A 23596-nucleotide genomic window follows, 5' to 3' on the forward strand; every position below is an offset into this window, starting at 1 on the left:
ATGTTTCTCTGATTTCTTTCTCAGCCCTTTTATCATCCATATATACTATATACATATAAGGGCTACAGATTTTCTTGAGTTGATCTTGTAACCTGCCACTTTGTTGAAAGTATTTACCAGTTACAGGAGTTCCCTGGTAGAGTCTTTTGGGTCACTTATGTAAACTATCATATCATCTGCAAATAGTGAAGTTTGACCTCTTCCTTTCCAATTCGTATTCTCTTGATCTCCTTTTATTGTTGTATTGCTCTAGCTAGAACTTCAAGTAAAATATTTAGGAGATATGGAGAGAATGGACAGCCTTGTCTTGTTCCTGATTTTAGAGGAATCACATTGTGTTTCTGTCCATTTAGTGTGACGTTGGTTGTTGGTTGCTGTATGTAACTTTCATTATGTTCAGGTATGTTCCTGTTATCAGAGATCTCTCCAAGACCTTTATCAGGAAGGGATGTTGGATTTTGTCAAAGGCTTTTTCAGCATCTAGTGAGATGATCATGTGATTTTTCTCAGCTTGTTTATATGTTGGATTACACTGATGGATTTTCATATGTTGAACCATCCCTACATCCCTGGGATGAAACCTACTTGATCATGGTGGATGATTGTTTTGATATGTTCTTGGATCTGATTTGCCAGTATTTTACTGAGCATTTTTGTATCAATGTTCATGAGGAAAAATTGGTCTGAAGTTCTCTTAGTTGTGTCTTTGCATGGGTTGGGTATTAGGTTATTGAAGCCTCGTAAAAAGAGTTTGACAAAGACCCTTCTGCTTCTATTGCATGGAATACTTTGAGGAGAATTGGTATAAGCTTTTCTTTGAATTTCTGATAGAATTCTGCACTGAGGCCATCTGGACCTGGGCTTTTTTTTTTTTTTTTTTTTTTTTTTGGTTAGGAGACTTTTGATGACTGCTTCTATTTCCATAGGGGTTTTATGTCTATTTAAATTGCTTATCTGTTCTTGATTTAATCTATCCAGAAAATTGTCCATTTCCTTTAAATTTTCAAAATTTGCTGAGTATAGGTTTTCAAAGTATGACCTCATGATTCTCTGGATTTCCTCAGTGTCCGTTGTTATGTCCCTCTTTTCATTTCTGATTTTGTTAATTTGCATGTTCACACTCTGCCTTTTTGTAAGTTTGGATAAAGGTTTGTCTATCTTGTTGATTTTTCTCAAAGAACCAACTCTTTGTTACATTGATTCTTTGTATTGTTTTGCTAGTTTCTACTTTATTGATTTCAGCCCTCAATATGATTATTTCCTGGCATCTACTCCTCCTGGGTGAGTTTGCCTGTGTTCTAGAGCTTTCAGCTGTGCTATTAATTCTCTAGCGTAACTAATCTCCAGTTTCTTCACGTGGGTACTTCCCTCTTAGCACTGCTTACAAAGTGTCTAATAAGTTTGGGTATGTTGTGTCTTCATTCTCATTGAATTCTAAGAAATCTTCAATTTTTTTTATTTCTTCTTTGATCCAGGAATGATGCTTTTGTGCATTATTAAATTTCCATGAGTTAGTAGGGTTTCTACAATTTGTGTTGTTACTGAATTCTAACTTTAACGCATGGTGGTCTGATAAGATGCATGGAGTTATTACATTTTTTTTTGTAATGATGAGGTTTGATATGTTGCCAAATGTGTGGTCAGTTTTTGAGACAGTTCCATGTGGCACTGAGAAGACATATGTTCTTTTTTATTTGGATGGAATGTTCTATAGATGTCTGTTAATCCCAATTGGGTCATAACTTCTATTAGTTCCTTTTCTTCTTTGCTATATTTATGTCTGGTAGTCCTGTCTAGTGGTGAGAGTGGGGTGTTGAAGTCTCCCACTATAAGGGTGTGGGGCTTTATATGTGATTTGAGTTTTAGTAATGCCTTTGTATTTGGGACATAGATGTTTAGAATTGAAACTTCATCTTGGTGGATTTCTCCTGTGATGAATATGAAATGACTTCCTTCATCTCTTTTGATTGATTTTAGTTTAAAGTCTAATTTGTTAGGTATTGGGGTTGCTACCACTGCTTGTTTCTTGGGTCCATTTGATTGGAAAGTCTTTTCCCAACTTTAACTCTTTGGTAATGTCTGTCTCTGAGACTGAGGTGTGTTTCTTGTGTGCAGCAGAAGGATGGATTCTGTCTTTGAATCCATTTTGTTAGCCTGTGTCTTTTTATGGGTGAGTTAAGACCATTAATATTGAATGATATTAATGTCCAGTGATTGCTCCTTCTTGTTTGTTTTGGAATGGTTATTGTTGTTGGAATTATATGTGGATATCCACCCCTTTTTTCTTTTGGCTGTTGGTTAGGTGGGATTATCTATTGCCTGCGTTTTTCTGGTTGTAGTTAACTTCCTTGGGTTGGAATTTTCCTTCCAGTACTTTCTGTAGGGCTAGGTTAGTGGATATGTATTGTTTGAGTCTGGTTTTGTCATGGAATATCTTGTTTTCTCCATCTATAGTGATTGAAAGCTTTGCTTGTTATAGTAGTCTGGGATGGCATGCATGGTCTCTTAGTGTTGGTATAATATCTATCCCGGACCTTCTGGCTTTCAGAATTTCCATGGAGAAGTCATGTGTAAGTCTAATAGGTTTGCCTTTATTTGTTACTTGACCTTTTTCCTTAGCTGCTCTTCATATTCTTTCTTTATTCTGTACGTTTGTGATCTTGATTATTATGTGGCAAGGTGATTTTTTTTGTTTGTGTGTGTTTGGTCCACTCTATTTGGTGTTCTGTAAGCTTCTTATGCCTTCATTGGCATGTCTTTCTTTAGGTTTGGAAAGTTTTCTTCTATGATTTTGTTGAATATGTTTTCTGCCCCTTTGAGATAAGTTTCTTCACCTTCTTCTATACCTATTATTCTTAGGTTTGGTCTTTCCATGTGTCCCATATTTTCTGGATATTTTGTGTTATGGATTTGTTGGACTTACGATTTTCTTTGGTTGATGAATCTATTTCTCCTAGAGTGTGTCTTCAGCACTTGGGATTCTCTCTTCTACCTCTTGTATTCTGTTGATTATGCTTGCATCTGTAGCTGACTGTTTGCCCAGCTTTTCTATTTCCAGCCTTCCTTCAGACTGTGTTTTTTTTATTGTCTCTATTTCTGTTTTCAACCCTTGCACTGTTTGAATTGTTTCTTGCAATTTTTGTTTTGTCTTTTCCTCCATTTGTTGCATTTTTTGGATTTTTTGGTTTGTGTTTTTCTTCCATTTCTTGCAGTTTTTGGTTTGTTTTTTCTTCCATTTCTTTAAGGTATTTTCCCATATCCTCTTTGAGGGCCTCTATCATTTTCATAAATTTGTTTTTAAGGTCATTCTCTTCTGCTTCATTTGCATTGGAATGTTTGAGTCTTGCTGGTGCAGCCTCTAGAATCTGATGGTGTCATATTTGTTTTTCTGTTGCTAAGTATGTTTTTGTATTGCCTTCTTCCCATCCGTCCTTCTAGTGGGTGCACAAAGAGCCTCTTCCTGGCCTGGTGGTTAGGGTACCAGAGTTCCCTTTCGGTGGGTGCCAGCAAGTCCAATATTCTGGTCGTTCTCCTCTTCCTGGTCCTAGTCCTGGTCTTGCGGGTAGAGAAAGAGACTAGGATGCTGGAGTGCATAGGGTTCTTTTTGGAGGGGAGGCTCAGTGGCAGTCCCCAGGCACTGGAACACAGGCCCGGATGTAGACCTCCACTTTACCTGGTTCAGTGAGTGGAGAAGAGAACCAGGAACCTGGTGTGCATGTATAGTCTCTACCAGGAGGGGAGACTCAGTGGCAGTCTTCAGGCACTGGAATGCGGGCCCAGAACTGGCCCTGAATTCTGAATTGCCTGGTCCTGTGAGTGGAGTAGAAGACCAGGAAGCTGTGGTGACTAAGCTCTTGCCTGGAAGGGAGGCTCAGTGGTGGTCCCCAGGCAGTCCCCAGGCACTGGAACGCTGGCCCAGATACATGCCCCAGTTTACCTGGTTCCATGGGTGGACAAGAGGACCAGGAATGTAGGGTGCTTAGGTTCCCGTGAGTGGGGGAGGCTCAGTAACAGAATGTTCTAGATGTCTTTTGCCTCTTAAGTTTTCCCTATGCTGCTAATATGGTATTTAACAAAACTCTCTGTCTACAGGGAAACTACATCCAGCTACTTCTCCTTTCTCAAGAGAATACACAAGCAAGATTCTGCTTCACTGATATGATTTCCCCTTAGTTTCTAGTTTTACTATAACATTCACTCATTTATTTTCTGTTTTATTACCTATTTTCAGGGGCCTCTGTTACAAAGGAAAATAGTCTGGTCAATAGCCATATTTTGGATCTTGACGATGCTAGAATGCTCATTCTCTTTCTCTGTAAGTTGAGTTAATTTAGGAATGGAATATATAGAATCTTGTCATATGAATTTACCTATTTAGCTGAAGTGGTACAGAGATCTGGATGCCAACATGCTTAAAATCACTGGCAACCTCAATGTAATTAATTTTAATGTTGTGTTATTTTCCAATTTTCTCAACCTTTTGACCACTTAATTAAGGGAGATTCTAAGAGTAAAAATAGATGCCTCCATGATAAAAAAATATCAGTCTGAATTTATAGTTACCAGCACAGATCCTCACTCTGTAAATGTTTGAGTTGCAGCTCATCTTCAAGTTAGATGATAATAAGATCTGAATTCTTTCTGTAAGCACCTGGAAACCAGTGAATATACAAGAAAAAGACGAGCCCAGGAAGCTGAAAGATGTAAACCTAAACCACAGGCAGGATAGTGATGCTAATCTGTGTATCAAATCACAGGGACCACAGGCAGGTCCAACATGTCAGCTACTGTCTACAAAAGTCTACAACACTTTTGTAGAAAATTATCAGCAGAAAGCACTTATATTCTGCAGTTTATACATGTGAGATTTGGTACTTTTAAAACACACCACACCACAACACACACACACACACACACACACACACACACACCTGAAAGTTAATTTATGCTATTCCTTTCAGCTTGTGAAATGGATTAGAAAAGCTTAGCAGCAGGGAAGTCAGGCTAGAACGTCTATTCCAGCATCAACTCCATGTTAGCATGCAGATGTTATGTGGAAAGGCAGGGGACTCGTGTAAATGAGATGAAGTAGGTTCTGCAGGTTCTTCCTGGATGTCTGTGAGGTTGAATGTCAGGCACTCAAGCTGCCTCTTGGAATTAATAGCCAAGTGTTATGCCAGTATCTGTACCTTAATCATTAATTATAATGGTGACAGTAGGAAAGACAAAAACTACTAGGACACATGAGCTTGGATGATAAAGGGGAAGCATCAATCATGCATGACAGGAAAGCCAAAGGTAGCCTCACTCTGCCTGGGATGCTTTCACTGTGACTCCTCAGAGTCTCCTTAACATCAGACTCCCAGGGATGGAGATTTCTCCTGTAGGTTCCCCCTCCACTTTCCCCCTCCCTTTCTCTCTCCTTTTCCTGTGAGAAACAACCAGCCATGATGAAAGAAATTAAATGAAATAAAAACATGTTTCTCAGAAATGTACAATTTTTTGGTCAGGTTATAGCATCATGTGTTTTGTGTAGAGACAACTTTAATAAATAAACACAGGACCTAGACTAATTCACTCAATGAATGTTGAAGTTAGCTCCATCAAGTAATGCTGTCACTAAACCCAGGGTTAATAAACATACTTGCAGCATGAGTTGGCTTACATTCTAATTTTAATATAATGTCTTAAATGGGCTGCATATGCTCCCTGATGCAAGCGGGTGATCAGATAGGCTTTCCCCAAAGTATTAGGGCAAAAAAGATGGAAGAAGAAACATGGCCCACTCACTAGTAGGAAGACTGGCATAAATGCCTGAACTGGAAGCAAGAAGAAGAAATTAACTGCAGACAGGAGGGAAAATAAGGATCAGAAATCCTTAGCCCAGGACTTGCATACGAACTTCTAAGAATCTGGAAAGAGGTCTAAATAAGGAACAAGCTGGTCACATGGTTACTAAGGAGATGTTCTCTAAGGGACCTGTTCCAACTCTGGTTTCTTTTTTTTATCATTTTTTATTTTAATTTTAAATAGCTTGTTTTACATGTCAACCCCAGTTCCCTCTCCCTCCCCTCCTCCCGCACTCCCCTTCCCCCCTCCCTCCCACCCTATTGCCAAATCCTTCCACATAGGGGATATCTAGAGTCTGTCATTTTACTCTTGGTAGGGTCAAGGCACTCCCCTAAGAGTCCAGGCTGAGAGAGCATCTCTCTTTGTGCTATAGGCACATGAAGACAGTTTGTATACCAGGGATAGACACTGATCCACAGCTCAGGGCCCCATAGGTTGCCCAGGCCTTCTCACTGACACTCACATTTGGGGGGTCCAGATCAGTCCCATGCTGGCCTCCCCACTGTCGGTCTGGGGTCCAAGAGCACTCCGCTGTTCAGATCAGCTGTCTCTGCTGGTTTTGCCAGCCCATTCTTTGCCAATTTGCTCATCACTCCTCTCTCTCTGTCACTGGGTTCCTTGGGTTCAGTTCAGTGCTTAGTTGTGTGTTTGCCTCTGCTTCCATCAGTCACAGGATGAAGGCTCCCGGATGGTTATAGACATCAAGTTCATTATCAGGAATGGGCATTCGAGGTGGTCCCTCCATTATTGCTTAGCTTGCCAATTGATGTTATACCTTTAGATCACTCGAGGTCACTCTGGTGTCTGATCTGTCTTCGATCCTATGATTCCCTCTTCCCCCTATTCTACCCCCACCCCCTCAACTTCCTGTTCCCCCATGACCAACTCCCTTGGCCAACTCTGGTTTCTAATGTTACAGAACACTTTACAAAACAAGGAGGATACACAAAATGCACTTGTGTTTGTCTATTAAATTGTACAGATATAAAGTCACCTTAACGAGTTACTATAGAGTATTTTTCAGTAATTCTCATCAAAGGACCCACACATGTCTACAGATTCCACTTTGGCAAAGAACTGACATATGGCTCCTTCCAACCCTGCTCATAGCATCTGAAAGAAACCAAGGAAGAGACCACAGTGGAGCAGGTAGTACCAAATCAGATTCAGATGAGAAATTATTAGACTCCAGACTAAGTCCATAGAAGTCATGAAGAGACTAGAACAAATAAGACTGAAGATGAAGCCTCTCATCGGTGTGCTCAGCTTACCTCATTGGCCATACTCTGAATGACTTTGCCAGCCTTCCCAATGGTGGTCTTTCAAGACACATCACTGCCTGTGCACAGCACCCAAAGCATAGCTACTTACACTTACTAGTACAAAGTGTCAAGTGAAAAATATGCATAAGGCCTTTGGGCTCAGAGAAAATGAATTCTCATGCGTGTACGTATTATGTGAAGAATCAGAACTGGGAATGAAGAGAGAGAACAGACATCAAAAGGGAAGAAAGGCAGAAAAAAATCTCAAAGATGGCTTAAGTTTTTTTAGAAGTCTTTAGCAGCTGTGTCTTGCCTGATCGTGTAGCTCTAATATTATAGAGGCTTCCTTATATTGGTGGACTATCATCACACATAACATGCTACTCCTATTATTGGTGTGTGTTTATTTTAAAAGCTATTCCTTTAAAAGCTGGAGAGGTTGAGAACATTTATGGGTCTTGAAGAGGACCCTGGTTCAACCCCCAGCATCCATAGGACTGCTCATATCCACTTGTGGCTAGTTATCCGAATGTGGAACATAGCTTGTCTCTCAACATAGACTGGCATGTCCTCCCCTACCTTCTCACTGTTCACTGACCATGACTTTCTTCAGTAACATCTTGAAAGAAAATTCTTTTGATCACTTCCCTAAATCCAGCAGCTGACTTTCCAAATAATTTGAGTGAATTAACAAGTTATTCAATACCCTAACTAGACTAACTAACTAGTGATATAAAACAAATATGGTACTGACTCTGAGAGTACTAGATACAAGAACTGATCATTCTGTAGTGTCAACTGCATGCCTATGGTAAGATAGAGCAAGAGGATAAAAGAAATATTTGTGGAGAAGGTGTTTCACAGTAGACAACAAATAATTCTATCTCTACATATGTGAGTATGTGTTTTACTAGATGGTTGTAATAATCATAAAACACATAGTGAAGAATGCCAGAGTGTTCTAGAGGCTTAGGATGAGAGTATTACACACTAAAAAGCATTAAGAAACATATCAAAGAAAGTATCACTAAGATCATTTGAGTAAAAAAAATGACAGAGAAGCTGGGTAGATAGCTGGGGAAAGAGTGACTTACATAAGAGGAAAGCCAGTTGTCAAGTTTCTGTAATAGAAAAAGAAATGATTCTAGATGAAGTCAGAAGCAAGAAAGGGAAAGTGGTAAATTACAGGTCAGTGTAAGGACTTTATTTTTGTCTCTTGGTAAAGTATGAATAAATTGGAAGCCTTTGAGTGACCTGCTGTGCCCTGATTTTATGTGCCCTGACTCTGACACAAATATAGAAAGCATTATATATTATGGAAAACCAGGTCTTGAAGGACACCTAGGACTTAACCTGACCTATCGAGAAACATTAGAAAAGGATTATTCCTAGAGAACTGTGCATGTAAACTGAACCCAGAGTAGAAAAATATTGGTGACAAGCAACTTAACATAGCAACTAGGCAAATGAGAAGACAAAGGACTGATAAGAGGAAACTGAAGAGGTAGACAGAAAAAGAGAAAGAATTTCATTTTTACCCCAGAACTTTGAAAACAATTATCTTGTGGGTAGGTTCCAGTAAAGCCTCATATACTACCTACCTGGCATGAAGAAGATATCTAGTGTCTATGTGGACACTGGGTAACAACATTGGTGCAACAGTTTGCATATAACTGGAGAAGAGGGTTTGAGTGCACACTTACAAAAGGATGTACCAGATGTTAGGTCTTCAGCATGTCACAGGGCATTTTCTAGAAGAATTACTCATTTCTCTATCATTTTAGAGGAAGAAAAGTTGCTGCTTCTCAAAAATGAGGTTTTGGGAAGCAACAACCATTACCATTACTGCTTCTGCTCTGTATGCTCTAGGTAGCTGCCTCAGCTCTTGTTTGGAAACTGAATTTTAATGCCATAGAATATGCCTGGTGAGCCAAACTGGAGACTAATTATTGTTGTATAAATAGGAGGATATAGTTTAGAGATGCTCTATAACATGCCTTTATTGATTCTTACCAAAGAAGATTATGAAATGATTGGTCTGCCCATGAATTTACATGAGAAATCATACTCAAAGGGGAAAGAATCAACAACAATAAAACAGGACAAATATTACTGGTGCCTTGACTTAAATAAAGTGATTCATTTCTCTAATCCTCCCCAGGCAGCTCAGGATCTTGTAGCATGAGGAATTTTAGCATTTTCACTGCTAAAAGACTTAATGAGGGTGCAACATGCTGTACCTTTCACTCCGCCAGGCAACCCAACATTCTAAATAATACTGAATGTTTGCCAATAGTCAGTGGAGGCACCCCAGGGGTTTCTTAAAAGATTTCCTCTTCTCCTACTCCCCTAAGACTGATTTTAACCTAAAATTGATTTTTTTTCTTTTCTTGTCTACAAGGTCTTTTTCTGGTTTGTTTTGATTTCTCCTGAAAAAGGCTTTTCAGAGCTCTTGGACTTTAATGGAATTTATTGTTGGGTGCTTGATAGCCAAAAGGCATATGCTTTGATCACAGGGAAAATGGCAATTTTCTCCACAGATGCACAGCAGTATACTAGCACAAGGGCCCAGCAACCCACATCCAGCAGGAATGCTGGGTCCTTCACAGCCGAGTGTCACAATCCTGAGCATACACCAGCTTTCTCACTGAAGTTTGTTCTGGTTAAGTTTCAAAGAGCATATCCGCCTTTTGGCGGATTGATACAAAAATTGCTATGGAATGACTCATTTGCTCCATGTGGTTGGGAATTTCAGTAACTGTATAAAATTGAAGGGGTCCTGCCTTGTTTTCTGTGTGGGAACAACTTTGGAACTCACTCAATGGTCTCCAAGACTATTTCTTTGAGTCATTCTATGTGGGAGTTATATAACATATATGTACAACAACTAAACACTATAATTAAAATAAGGAAACGCTACTGTTTATGACTCAGTGGACAGTAAAGATGTAGGCTTTTTTTTCTGAAAACTGTTCCTCGGGGCGCAGTGTAAAAGGTCTGTAAGTAGGGAACCTAAGATAGAACTCCATAAGATGTCCATGACAAACAGGCAACAAAGCAAGCCTGTTCTAAAATCCCTAGTAAATTTCATTATGAATCTCATACAATTTTCACTGTCGACATCTCTATGTTGAAATACTTTCAATAATCAAAGAGGGAAGCCATTATGTAAGCAGTAAAGAGAGAATCAAGATGAAGGAGTAACTTGAAGCATCAAATCATGAAACCCAAGCCCTTGCCTCTGCTATTGATTGCTTTCTGTGCCTCATTCTTCTCTTCTGAATGGAGGTCAGTACTGTATCATCTGTGAATAAATAAGAAGGTAAATATGACATGTATGGGGATGATACAAGATAGACAGACAGACAGACAGACAGACAGATAGATGATAGCAAATATCAAATTTGGTGCCTAAAACATCCACTAGAAATTTTCTGGAGAAACAACCACCCCCCCAAAAAAAATTCAGCTATACTCAAAGGTACATCAGACTTGGTAAGGCTTTTAAACAAAAATTAAAAACAAATACCAACAGACAGAGCTAGTAGTGTCAAATCAGGTTAGGCACATACAACATCCAGCAGGCACTATTAGGGGGAAGCTAAGGAAACTTGCTGATTGTACTTTTTCTCCATGGATGAACTTCCTACGGCTGAACTTCTGGCTTCACTTTTCTGCGGTAGGCTCTTTTATATTGGGGGCTAAACAACAGTAACGTCTGATGGAAATGGTTTATCTTTTATCTGTTACTAAGGAAAGGCTGTAGGTACACTTGGGTTATTGTTTGTTTTTTTGTTTTCTGTTTTCTTTTCTCTATCAAGGGTGTGGGGGCAGCTGACACTCAGGAAAGGGGCCTAGGAGGACACTTTGAAATAAACCTGTTTGAGTCTGGAGGCCCAGTTTCTCAGTGAGGTCTCACAATGACAATTTACCAAACAGTGTACATTACAGGAAGGAAGGACATTTGTCTTTGGTAGTGTGGTAGTGGGTTGCTCCTGCTACAATAGATGGCTCAACATCTGCAAATCAACAATAAGTTTGGGGGGATTTTTGTTGTTCTGTTTTTGTTGTTTCTAGAAGACAGCTTGACATTTAGGAAGGGGCATGTGGAGGCATCTAGGATAAGTTGTAGGTTGGGGAAGTATGAGGGTTTATATGATCAAAATACTTAGTATGCATTTATGAATGGAGGTTGGGGAAGTATGGAGGTGTATATGATCAAAATGCATATATGAAACTCTCAAAGGGAAAAATAAGGTTCACAAAAAGAGAAAAATGAATGTGAGTCCATTATAATTGACGTTCAGAGTTATCGAAATACTTGAGATATTGGGATATTACTCAACTCTCTGAGCTTCTATATATCTATCTATTCACTAAGGTTCTCAGAGGAATCTGCCTCCCTGCCAAGTGACCCTGTGAATGTGCCCAGCTGCATGCTTTGTTGTAAAAGGCCAGACAGCTGTGGGTTTTCAAACCCACAAACACGAAGGAAAAAATTATAGCCAAAGGAAATGGCAAACTTTGGACTCATTCTATAGTCGTAAGGAAATAAAGTTGTTGTGTATGGAAAAACCCACTGGTGAGATTAAAATGTTCATCTCTGAGGGCAAAATGTAGATCAGCAGAAATTGCTGCTATTGAAATTTCCCAACGTTAACTACTGATACTACTACAAGTAGTTAGGAGACAGTAAATTAAACTTTGTAAGGCTTTCCCAATGGAAGTAGAAACACGCCATCATTACTTACAGCTTAAATTGGACTGGGAGCAGTAGACAGGAATGCATTGCACAAAAGAAATGCTTCAGTGCTAGCGATGTGAACCAAAGGCACTGCAGATCTTTCTGTATGGAAGGTTTGACAGCCACAAAACACCTGCATTAATGCAGCTCTGAGCAGTGGAAGCAGCACCAGGGGAACGATCCATCAAAATTTTGATAGTGCTTAGTAAGTGTCACACTATGAGAGCACACTTCTTTCAAGTGTAACTGGTTCACGTTTGCTGGACCTGTTAGGTTGTCACACCTGGCAACATCTTGAGAGATGAGTCAGGGTGGAAAAAAAGCAACTTTTCTTGTATTGGGAGAGATTTCAAGGAATACAGGAAATAGGAGGTAGGTGCAGGGACCTGAGATGCCATAAAGCCCCTTACCTCACAGCCAAGGGTAGGTGGGGGAAAAGCACCAGGGCTTTAATGGGCATCCTAAGAGACACACACAAATTTTGATCAATGATTAAGTTGATGTAGGTTCATGCCAATGACTGGTTTACTGATCTCCAATAAGCTGGTATATCAATGATTTTGTACCACTAAGTCTATCTCTAAGCCAGAAATTCTCATTTGCAGGAAAGGATAATTTTCTCAAGGACTGCTAGGTTATTTTGGCATTTCACAAAACTTGAGGTTGGTCCTACTGTCACCTGGAGAATAGGAGACAAAGATGCTGGAGAATGTCCCACTCAAAATACCCTATTTCCAAGAACAGGAACTCAGGACCCAAGACCCAGGATGAAAACCATGCTTCAAAATAAGTTTTCTTATAAATGTATCATTGGGTCAGTAAGAACCTAGTCACCCTTATTTTAAACTTAATGTATAAAAGTCAATGTGTTAGTATTATCGTTACCGCTTAAGCTTCTTGCTTACCCATTTTCTTTTAATTATAAAGCACTTGGCAGAAAAAATAAGATTTGTTTTGGTAATAGGCTTAGCAGCATTTTTCTTCAGCAGTTATTGCTTTCAATTGATTAATTATAACACACACCAAATTCACTAGTGACTATTTCCCTAAACTGCTCAGAACTTACAAAACTCAATGACAACAGTAAATATGCTTTCCTGATAGGCCATGTGTGGGGTGTAAATTCAGATGGGTATGTTTTTCTCTCTATCTATCTCAGAGATATCATTTATACACATTTAGAGGAAACACAAAATAAATCAAAACAAATCAGTAGTTCTGGAGGCTCCATATGCTTTCAGTGCTGAGAAGAAAATGCTGGAGTTGAAGAAGTCATAACTGTCTGTGAATGACTCTGAAGTTTCTAAACCTAAGTACCTCTTTTCCTCATGTGAAGTTGCCAAGTTAACTCCTGTACATTATAAGCATAAAATATCCTACAAGACTGATGAATAATTCTAAAATAACAATTGAGATTTTCTTGCCTAAAATGTCACATGATGATACATCCTTTAAAATGTCAGAATTTTAGGCACATTGTAATAAATTATTGATTTGCAAAGTATTTGATTCCATTCTTCACAAAGAGAACTCGTAGAAAAAGAATTCTCTTATATTGATAATTACACAGTAATGCACATATTAGCAACTCTAAAAAGTTTGCCTAATCACCTTAGTTTACTTTTATAAAAATAAGTAGAAAAATATCTGTAAGTTAGGTGTAATTGATAGATTTTATTTTCCATAATGGCTAAAAGTTTCTGTTTTGTTAACTGTTGGTATTAACTGTTTTATTTATTGCATATAAAACAGAAGAGTGATAAAAATAGTGGGATTAGATATATAAATATATATGTGGATTGAAGGTAGTGAGCCTTTTTGGGTATTTTTATGAGAATGGTGGTGGTTGCTTTTTCTGCTTATGTTTGCCACTGCAAACAAGACAGAAACACTGGCCAAGGACAGTTGTTTTTATACTGTGTACCCACACATTTCTCTCCACCAAAATGGAAGTGTAATTTTTTCCAAAGCCCATGGTTTTATCTCCTTACTATAACACTATGAGGTTCTGGATGAATTATTCAACCTCATGGATTCATTTGCCTAGTCTATATATAGCGAGATTAAATGGAGAGATGTACAAAAACCATCTACTTCTGAACTTGAATGATTTTATGGGTTTAAAATCTTTTTGATCTGATAGCATGGAACACACTATAATTTTCATAACTGTATTTCACTAAGAAAAATTCATATTATGAAAAATCAATTCAAACTAGCTAGAAAAAAATCAGAATCAGATTTGCAGGCTTAAGACTTATTGGTTTATCTTGAAGATTTAGTGACAATGCAGTTCCTGCCCCTGGAACTCAAATCTGAGCCTCAGTCTTTGTTTTCAATTTTTTTTCATGTGGCTTTAATGCTTCAAAGTCAGATAATTATCTTTCTCTATGATTATTCTTTGCACCAAGGGTATAGTGTTGCATTTCTACAATCTCAGAACTCCTCTGGCAAGAAAAGCTCCAATTCAAGGCCAGCATAGGCTAAGAAGCAAGGAATAGGTGAACCTGTACCTCATTGTTAGTCTTTGTCTAATTAAACTTCCTCAACTGAATGGTGCTATGGTGTGGTTTCTTCTAAAGTATTTTTAAAAACTTTAAAATGCACAGATATTGAAATCAAAATGTAAAATTAAAATATTATTTGTCTAGATATCCGATTACAAAATTGTAGATTCCATAAAGCTGTGATTTCTCATTCTTATTAAGGATGCCACAATTTTTCTCAAATCATATCTTATGGTTAATTTCAAAGCCAACTTGATGACAATACAACCACTGAAGAGATGGATTTCTGACCATGACTGTGGAAGATTAACTTGGTTAGGTTAATGGAAGTAGGAAGATCTTCCCATTGTAGGTGATGCCATTTCCTGGGTTAGCAAACAGAATTGTACAAAAGGAGAGAATGAACTAGGCAGACGGATTCTTCACTCTGTGCTTCCTGACTGTGGATTTGGACTCCTGCTGGCTTAATTTCCTGGTGTAATGGACTATACTTTTGAAACATAAGCCAAAATCAACCCCTTACTGCCTCCCCTCAAAAAAAAAAAACTTCCTCAAGTTTTAAAGTTTGGAGAAAAGGGGTGGGGATAAATCTAGCTTTCCTTCTACTGCTATCCTAACAAAAACTAGCTTCTTTATACTTTGTTCTACTTAAATTCTACTTAAATTAGATTCTTTCACAAATCTGTGACTGAAGTCAGAAAAAATATAATGTGTGGCTGATATGCCCTGTTCTTATACAAGACATGAGCTAACTAAAAAGGCTGTTCTTGGAGCAGCAGGAAATTATATCTTTTCTCTGCGAATTAAAACAACAAAACCGAGACTGAGGGGATGGAGATAAAGAAAGTGGACAGCACCATTTCAGCTCCACAGCTACCCTGTAAGGACACTGAGAGCGCACACGCAGAAAACCGTTGAAGTTCTTTTATCTGCATTAGCTCTACTCTGAGATAATTTTCTACTAAATATTTCAGCCTCAACTGCGCTAAAGACATAAAAGCTTTAAAATTGTGGCGTTCTATTTCCAGTATTTACAACAACAAACCATCTTTACCTTAAAATACTTGAAAATGACATCTTTTGGACTTATGAAGTAGTCTGTATTTAAATGTTCTCCCAGCAAATATGCATCATTTGATCCAATGGAATGGCAAGGGAATTAAAATCAATGTATTTCTTTCAGGTGTGTATAGAGAGAATGGTGGGAAGGGCACTTTGCCATATATAAAATACTATAGGGAAAGGGAGATAAAAAGTAACACAGAAGACAGGGAAACTTAGAAGGTATAGGGAAGAAGAAAGAGGATTGACATATTTTAAGAATGTAATATCAGTGTTCCACTCTTCACAAAGATAACTACAGATTTGTTGATGCCTGCTCCTTTATCTTCTTCACACTATTTCCTCTGAGTGAGGCTGAGGGACGTACACCCACCATCATGTAACAGAATTGTCTTGAGAAATACTTTTCAGTGCCTTTTCTCTCTTTTCCCACAGGACACAGGCTTGGATTTCAGAGATGCTTGTCCTTCTTACAAATACATACTCTACATTGCTGCAATATGTTTTTGGGTTTTAAAATAAAAGAACACAGGAGAAAATTACTGAGTGAATTTTGAATGAGGCAATGAAATATGACCAGGCTAAGGACTTGTTCTCCTTTCTTTCTTTTGCCTTTCTCATCCTGTTATCTCTGACCCATACTAGCATTACAACATGTCACATCCCAAGATGTGGAATATAAGAAATACAGTGAGTATCTTCTAGAACTACAAATTTTTATATCATTTTTATAGTATGTGTATGAGTGCTGTACCTGTGTGTATATGAATACACTCCATGTGTACAGTGCCCACAAAGGCCATAAAGAGAGCAATGGTTCCCCTAAACCTGGAGTCACAGGTGGTTGGGAGTGACCACAAGAGTGGCAGGAACTGAAACTGAGTCTTAAAGGAGCAACAAGTGTTCATAACCACTGGTCCATTAAGTGAGTAGTGAGAAGCAAGTGAATGAGAAGAAGTTCTTGCGGTAAAAGATACCAGGAAAGGATGAAATAGTGGTGACATCAAAGTAAAATCATATTTGTTTCCCTCTCTTTCCTGGTGGGTGGACTGTAAGTGAATAAATTTTAAATAACCTCATATTTGAAACCTGGAGAAAAAGCAGGTTTTCCGGGTGCTGGGAAAACTTGTTGGCTAAGTGCATGCCCTCAGGATCTTCCTAGAGAGATTGGAATATCATGGCCCCTCCCCTTTGTCCTCCATCATTACCATTTGCTCCCTGTATATTTCTGGCATCCTGTCCTGCTTCGTCCTGGCTTCAAATCATGCCTGCTTGAATTCTCTGGGGGTTTTACAAGAGTTCTTCCTTTTTCTGCAGACTGGTCCGCCTCACTGTCTTCACAAAGAGTCCTAGGACCATCTCCTTCTTCGGGTTTCAGATGAAATGTGCAACACATTGTCCTGCTTTCCCTAGTATCTTTCTTATACCCAGGAATGCTGTCATTTTCCTAGCACTGCTTTTCTAACTCATTTGTCTTTTCACTTGTGTGTTTCTTACTTTTCTTGTTGCTATAACAAACCTGAAAAGGGCAACTCAAGGAAGGAGGGGCTCACTGTGGTTCACAGTTTAAGAAGGATTATTCTTTTGTGTTTGGATGGGATGTTCTATGGATGTCTGTTAAACCCATTGGGACATAACTTCTATTAGTTACTTTGTTTCTTTGTTAAGTTTCTGTCCGGTAGTCCATTTAGTGGTGAGAGTGGGGTGTTGAAGACTCCCACTATAAGTGTGTGAGGTTTTATATGTGATTTGAGTTTTAGTATTGTTTAATTTACAAACATGGATGCCTTTGTATTTGGGGCATAGATGTTCATAATTGAGATTTCATCTTGATGGATTTCTCCTGTGATGAGTATGAAATGACCTCCTTCATCTCTTTTGATTGATTTTAGTTTGAAGTCTAATTTGTTAGATACTAGGATTCCTACCCCCGCTTGTTTCTTGGGTCCATTTGATTAGAAAATCTCTTCCCAACACTTAACTCTGAGGTACCATCTGTCTTCAGAGTTAAAGTGTGTTTCTTGTATGCAGCAGAAGTATGGATTCCATCTTCGTATCCATTCTTTTAGCCTGTGTCTCTACAGATGAGATAAGACCATTAATATTGAGGGATATCAATGGCCATTGATTGGTGGTGGAATTGTATGTGGCTTTCCACTACCCTTTTTTTCTTTTGGCTGTTGGTAAAATAGGTTTATCTATTGCATATGTTTTTCTGGTTGTAGTTAGCTTCCTTGGGTTGGAGTTTTTCTTCCAGAACTCTGGCACTAGGAAAATGTCCAGAGATCTACAAGGTTGATCACATCTCCAATAATGAGACTGATGTCTTCCTTATATGCCATCCTAGAGCCTTCACCCAGTAGCTGATAGAAGCCCAAGCAGACACCCACAGCTAAACACTGAGCTGAACTCTGGAATCCAGTTGCAGAGAGGGAGGAGTGATGAGCAAAGGGGTCAAGACCAGGCTGGAGAAAAACACAGAAACAGCTGACCTGAACAGGGGGGAGCTCATGGACCCCAGATTGATAGCTGGGAAACCAGCATAGGACTGATCCAGACCCCATGAATGAGGATGTCAGTTTGGAGGTCTGGTTAATCTATGGGGCCTCTGGTAGTGGAACAGTATTTATCCCTAATACATGAATGGACTTTGGGAGCCCATTCCACATAGAGGGATACTTTTTCAGCCTAGACACACAGAGGAAGGTCTAGACCCTGATCCAAATGATATGACAAATTATGAAGATCCCCCATGGAAGGCCTCACCCTCCTTGGGGGAGCAGAAAATGATTGGGATAGGGGTTCCTTGGTTGGAAGTAGGGATGAGGGGAAGGAGAAGGACCTGGGATTGACATGTAAACCAAGCTTGTTTCTAATTTAAATTTAAAAAAAGAAGAAGGGTCATAAACCATCCCAGAAGAGAAGTCATGGCTCCAGGAGAGAGGCTGCTGGTCACATTGCATCTGCATTCAGGACAAAGACCAAGACAATTGCTTATGTTTGACATGATGCCTCCTTTCCACACAATCCAGCACCCGAGCTCTATTTCAAACAGCCCAAATAGTTAATCCCCTCAAAGTCATGCCTGGAGGACTGTCATCAGTGTTAGTTTGTGTCTTGTCAGCTAACAGTAATACAAACTACCATACTGTAATATTCTAAGAGAAAGTTCTAGGAAAGCAGATATTAAACAGCAACTTTGTGTAGTATGTCCATTATCCAGAAGATTCTCAGCATATGGTGTGTGTGTGTGTGTGTGTGTGTGTGTGTGTGTGTGCTGAAATGTAATGAAAAATCACAGTAGATAAGAAGGCAGGAAGACTATAGGACAAATGAAAAGCACCTCAGGGTAGTCATAGTTACCACACATATATAACTTAACAGCACAGCCACATAAGCACAAGGACATGGGAGTCAAGACACTACTCACTGCTCTTTCCCTGCCACCACTTTAAAATATTAACAAATTAAAACAAAGTAGAGTTGGGCCGGGAGTTATGGCACAGTGAGAATATTTTCCTAGTGCTCCACAGTCTCTGGGTTCAGGTCTTAGCACAAATTATACATTCAGGACTGAAGGAATGAATCTATAGAGGATGAAATAATAAAGGTGGTGGCAAATTTTCAGCCCAGAGAAATTTGGAAAAAGAAAAACAGACAAAGAATTAAGAAAAGTTTATAACCAATTCTAAAATATAGTGAAAGAGGAGTGAGCATCTGTGTGTGTTATCTCTTTCAACATGTGATTGCAGAGAGTTGGTGGATACAGACCTTGGGAAGGACTTGTGCACAGATTAAATTTCAATAAAACATTTTATGGTCATTCATATGATTTTTACATCACACCCATTGATATTTTTCAACAATTTAAAAGTATTTCTATAGTGTAAGACATATAGACACTGGTTAACTGGATCTCAGTGGTCATAAATTCTCCCTACGAAAACGTAACAGTGAGAGCATCACAGCCTACATCCATGAATTCTAAATGAACATAAGGCCATGAGGGCTGAGAGCCACAGGGAGAGAATAAGCTCTTGTGGGAAGTGCCAACAAGTGGGAAATGCCACTTTAAATTCTGGTATTTCCTCCTGTGCCTCTCAGAAGTTATTTTAAAGCCCTTTTAGAATTCATTCATTATTGACGTGCACAGATCGTTTCCATGTGTGATCTCTTCATTAAGGTGATTTCATTTTGAACTGAAATAGAGAAGAAATACATTTGGCTATTTACTAACTAAGAAATATACAACTGCTGAAAGGTCTATGGCACCTAAAGGAATTGGCTACTTTATGAGCCCAAAATGTTCTGACACTTCAATGTCATAGGAAAAAATGCCAGAGATATTTCAAGGGATTTCTTTTCCTTTCCAAAGGAGCACATTAAATCGATTACTATGCAAAGCTGGCCCCGCCATGTATTCTTTTCCAAAAGAGGAACAAAGGCACATATGCATTGGGTTTCTGTCTTCCTGACCTTGCACCTAGAATACAAAACACGTGAAACTGGCATTTGGCGAGTCAGTTAAAACTGGGTTTTGCTGTTTAGAGTCTATGGGGTTTTCTTTGGTAAAACAGAATCTTCGAGTTTTTCCCTTACTGACAATTGGACCTTAGCTCTCTGGCTTCTAAATAGGAAATAGAAATTTCCATTTCCCATGGGTCATGAGAGGATTAAATGGAGCTATATGAAATGAAATATATGTGTAAAGTCTATATCACTCCTTAATACTCTCCATATACACATAGGAATAAAGCATACCTTGACAGCTGTGTGGCTCTTAAAGTAAGTTACTGTTAGACTCTATTGCCAAAGAAGAAGCAGTCTTGGCAGTGACTTGAGATAGAAAGATGCAAGAATACAAAACTGGCAAGTCCTTCTAATATTTATCGGAGCCCATCTGAATTTAAAAATTAGACTGCAGCTGAAGAATTCAGTACTGATTTAGACTGTGAAAGAGAAGCTTCCCAAAGTAGTTTCTCTAAGTTAATGGGAAAGTTTGAACCACTCACAAACACTATGAGAGAGAAAATGTGATGCAATAAAAAGATGTTTCCCCAAGTGTCAAGCATAGATGTTCTGAAACTGAGTGTCATCTTTGCCAGAACTCTGGGTCATTAAGAATGTGGAATTGTGCCCTCACTTACAAAAACACTGAACACTTCCAGATTATTACTTAAAGATAATTAACAGGTCTATAACATATCTGAAACGTCAGCTCTAAGGCAGGCCAGATTTTAGCACATCTCCAGTAGTTATATGGGGCTTACCTCAACTTTTCAGTGCAGGGTGAGCTTTCTAACACTTTGCAGATATTATCCGTAGTTCAATAATTAACTTTTCTCATTTTATAATGAAACAATGTTTTGCACATCATTTTCCAGCCTTCCTGATAGGCATAAAGTTATGTGAGAAGGAAGAAAACTGGAGACTTATCTCATTACAGACTCTATTCACTGTTTAAACCTTTAGGCTGGCAATATGTATTTAAATAATATGTCATAAAAACCTCTTGGTACATAATAATGCAATAAATATGATAACGCCTCTAAGGCTGAGTTCCTTTTCTCAGCTGTTTAGTTTACTCCCTGCCATGATCCCATCACTGAGTAAAAAAAATATAGGCACATTTTTCTTGCAAAATAAAATTGTAGTGAGGGGGAAAAATTACTAATTCCAGGTAGAATGAAAAAAAATCTTCTTAGACAATATTCTTTGTGAGTTATATTTCTCTGTGCTTAGGCAAATCCAGTAACATTAAGATATTAAACCTTCTGAGGTATCTACATGAAACTATTAAGAAAACAGTATCAACTCATGGTGTGTTTATTGACACTTCATCCATGACATTCTAAAGAGGAAAGAAACCTTTCTGTTTTTAAGGAAGGATTTGGCTTTGGAGCCAAGTTGATCTTGAGCTCAAGGACCTTCTACCTCTGATCCCAAGGCCCAGGGTTATAGGCATGTTCTAGTACTCCTGACTTTCTGCTCTGAGAGGGCAATGGTGTTGAGATGCACCCAGGGTCCTGTACATATAAGCCAAATATCCTGCCACTCACATACATTCCCTGGCCCAGAAAATTTTGTGATATCAAGAAATAACCCAGCAATCGGAAATCCATGGTAAGAGTATCTTCAGTTTGAATATAGCCTGAACCACATAGTTAGTGAGAGAGAGAGAGAAAGAGAGAGAGAGGATAGAGAAGAAAGAGAATGAGAATGAGAATACAAAACTATCTTCAGTAGTTAGCTCTGGAAAAAAACAATACCAGCTTAAGTAATTTTACATAGTCAACATGCATACTAAGGCTATACCAGGTCAATTTTGGAAAGATACTTACATACATGAGTACCTATATCAACTATGCTGAGGACAGCTGTATCTATACATAAATACAGGCTTGCATTCAAGACTAGCAAAACCATATTCAAGAAGCAGTTTTGAGACCAAGGCATGAAGCAGCATCCTAAGAGTCTGGGCTTTGAACTTGCAATACTTCCATCACAAACTTCAGCAACTCCAATAACACCTCTATGAATTTTAACCTGGCCATAGATTAAGACATTAAAAATTTTTAAAGTTGCATTCCCTGTGCATGGAGAGCACTGCTCTAGGACTACTTCTGTGAAGCACTTATGAATGAATACTATGACCAAAAAATAAAACCACACACGAGACTCATGGTGTAGAGACTTCACTAACACAGCAAGTACTGCTGCCAGGCTGACTCTGGCCAATGGTGAGAAAACAAAAATTTGCCTTCTAACAACCACTGTTTTATATTGTTGTTGTTGATTGGTTAGTTGATTTTTGTTGTTGTATTGAATTTTTTTATATAGTTAAGTAACTACATTTGGTGGTCATTCTAAGGAAATGTGTACTTCTTTAATTTGAAAATCCTACCAACAGTAGTAGTAGTTTATCTCCGTGCATCTATGCCAGAACGTTGCGATTTTAAAATATTGATTTATTATCTCTGTCTGTGTATTCAGGCACACTCACCTCAGTATGCATGGGAGGTCAGAGGGTAATGTCAGACTCAATTCTTTCTTTCCCCATGTGGGTTGCAGAGATGGAGCAGAAGCAAACACTTTTAACCTGCTGTGTTATCTCTGTGGTCCCACAATGACCTCCCAATGAATGCCTCAAGAACTGGAACTCACTTTATGTAAACATTCCCTTACACCAATCCACATATGTTCTTAATGTAAAATCTTTCAGATGTTAAGTTCCACAAAAGGTAAAAATGAACCTGAAAACTCAAGTTTTCTTTCTGTTGAGCCAAAGTAAACCACATCATTTTAATCTGAGAAATGGAATCCCTACTCCTGTACCTGGATTCTTGTACAAGTTTATCCAGCCTTACAGTTGTATGTATATGCACATCTCTGCAATCTGTCATCAAACCAAAATACCTGTGGGTGGTATCAGAAGTGAAATCTGAGCTGCCGGTGGCACCAATTACATGAAACAAATGGAAAGCAGTATTCTCTATGATGATGGAAAGGACCATTCCTGCTTAAGATTCATCATTCTCTCCAGTGCCTCAAGTTTGTCACGCACAGAAGACATCAATGCACTGGTGCTTCAGAAAAGATTGTCCAGAAACAGCAAACAAGAGTTCTCAGATGCAAAATCTTATGATAAAGTGGCATCCTGAACTAACAAAGCAATGTGCATTGACAACAAGCCCTGAAGCCTGTATTACTGAGATAAAATGTGGGAGATGGGAACTGAGAGATAGGGCTGCTGCATTAAATTGGTTGTAACATTAGCTAAAATGTGAAAGCAAGAGAGATAAAAGTGTCCAAGAACTCATAAATATTTGTGCTTCAAGTAATGTACTGATATTTCAGAGTACCCAGTTTTAATAGGGATACTGACAAAAGTATTATTATGTTAGGTCATTTTAATATTTCCATGTTTTGTAGTAAAAATAATATTAGACAGGACTAAATAGCATACCATACAATTCATATGACATATATAGTTTATTTGTATCCATGTTTGTTTGTATGTATAAGTATATAAACTCAAATCCAGCATACATATAGTATATAAAACACATAAAATATGTAGACAAATCTATACCTCACATCAGTACTATTATCCTCTAATACATAAAATTGAGATTTATTCTTTTTTTTTTTTTTTTTTTGGTCTTTACGAG

General features: G+C 38.5%; 1 protein-coding gene across 17 annotated transcripts in view; it reads right to left on the reverse strand.

Annotated features, from left to right (window-relative positions):
- Ctnna3 (catenin alpha 3) overlaps positions 1-23596 on the reverse strand; it is a 1429068-nt gene that overhangs the window by 573403 nt on the left and 832069 nt on the right. Inside the window, exon 10 of one of the 17 annotated variants that reach the window (XM_040732551.1) lies at positions 10387-10416. The exons of the other annotated variants lie outside the window; for them this stretch is intronic. Coding sequence (XP_040588485.1) covers positions 10402-10416 — 15 coding nt within the window. The 3' untranslated portion in view covers positions 10387-10401. Of the gene's footprint in view, positions 1-10386; positions 10417-23596 lie in introns of those variants that run through there. 17 annotated transcript variants of the gene reach the window in all.

The sequence above is a fragment of the Mesocricetus auratus genome, unplaced genomic scaffold (genome assembly GCF_017639785.1).
Source record: "Mesocricetus auratus isolate SY011 unplaced genomic scaffold, BCM_Maur_2.0 Super-Scaffold_100027, whole genome shotgun sequence".
Taxonomy (NCBI): Eukaryota; Metazoa; Chordata; class Mammalia; order Rodentia; family Cricetidae; genus Mesocricetus; species Mesocricetus auratus.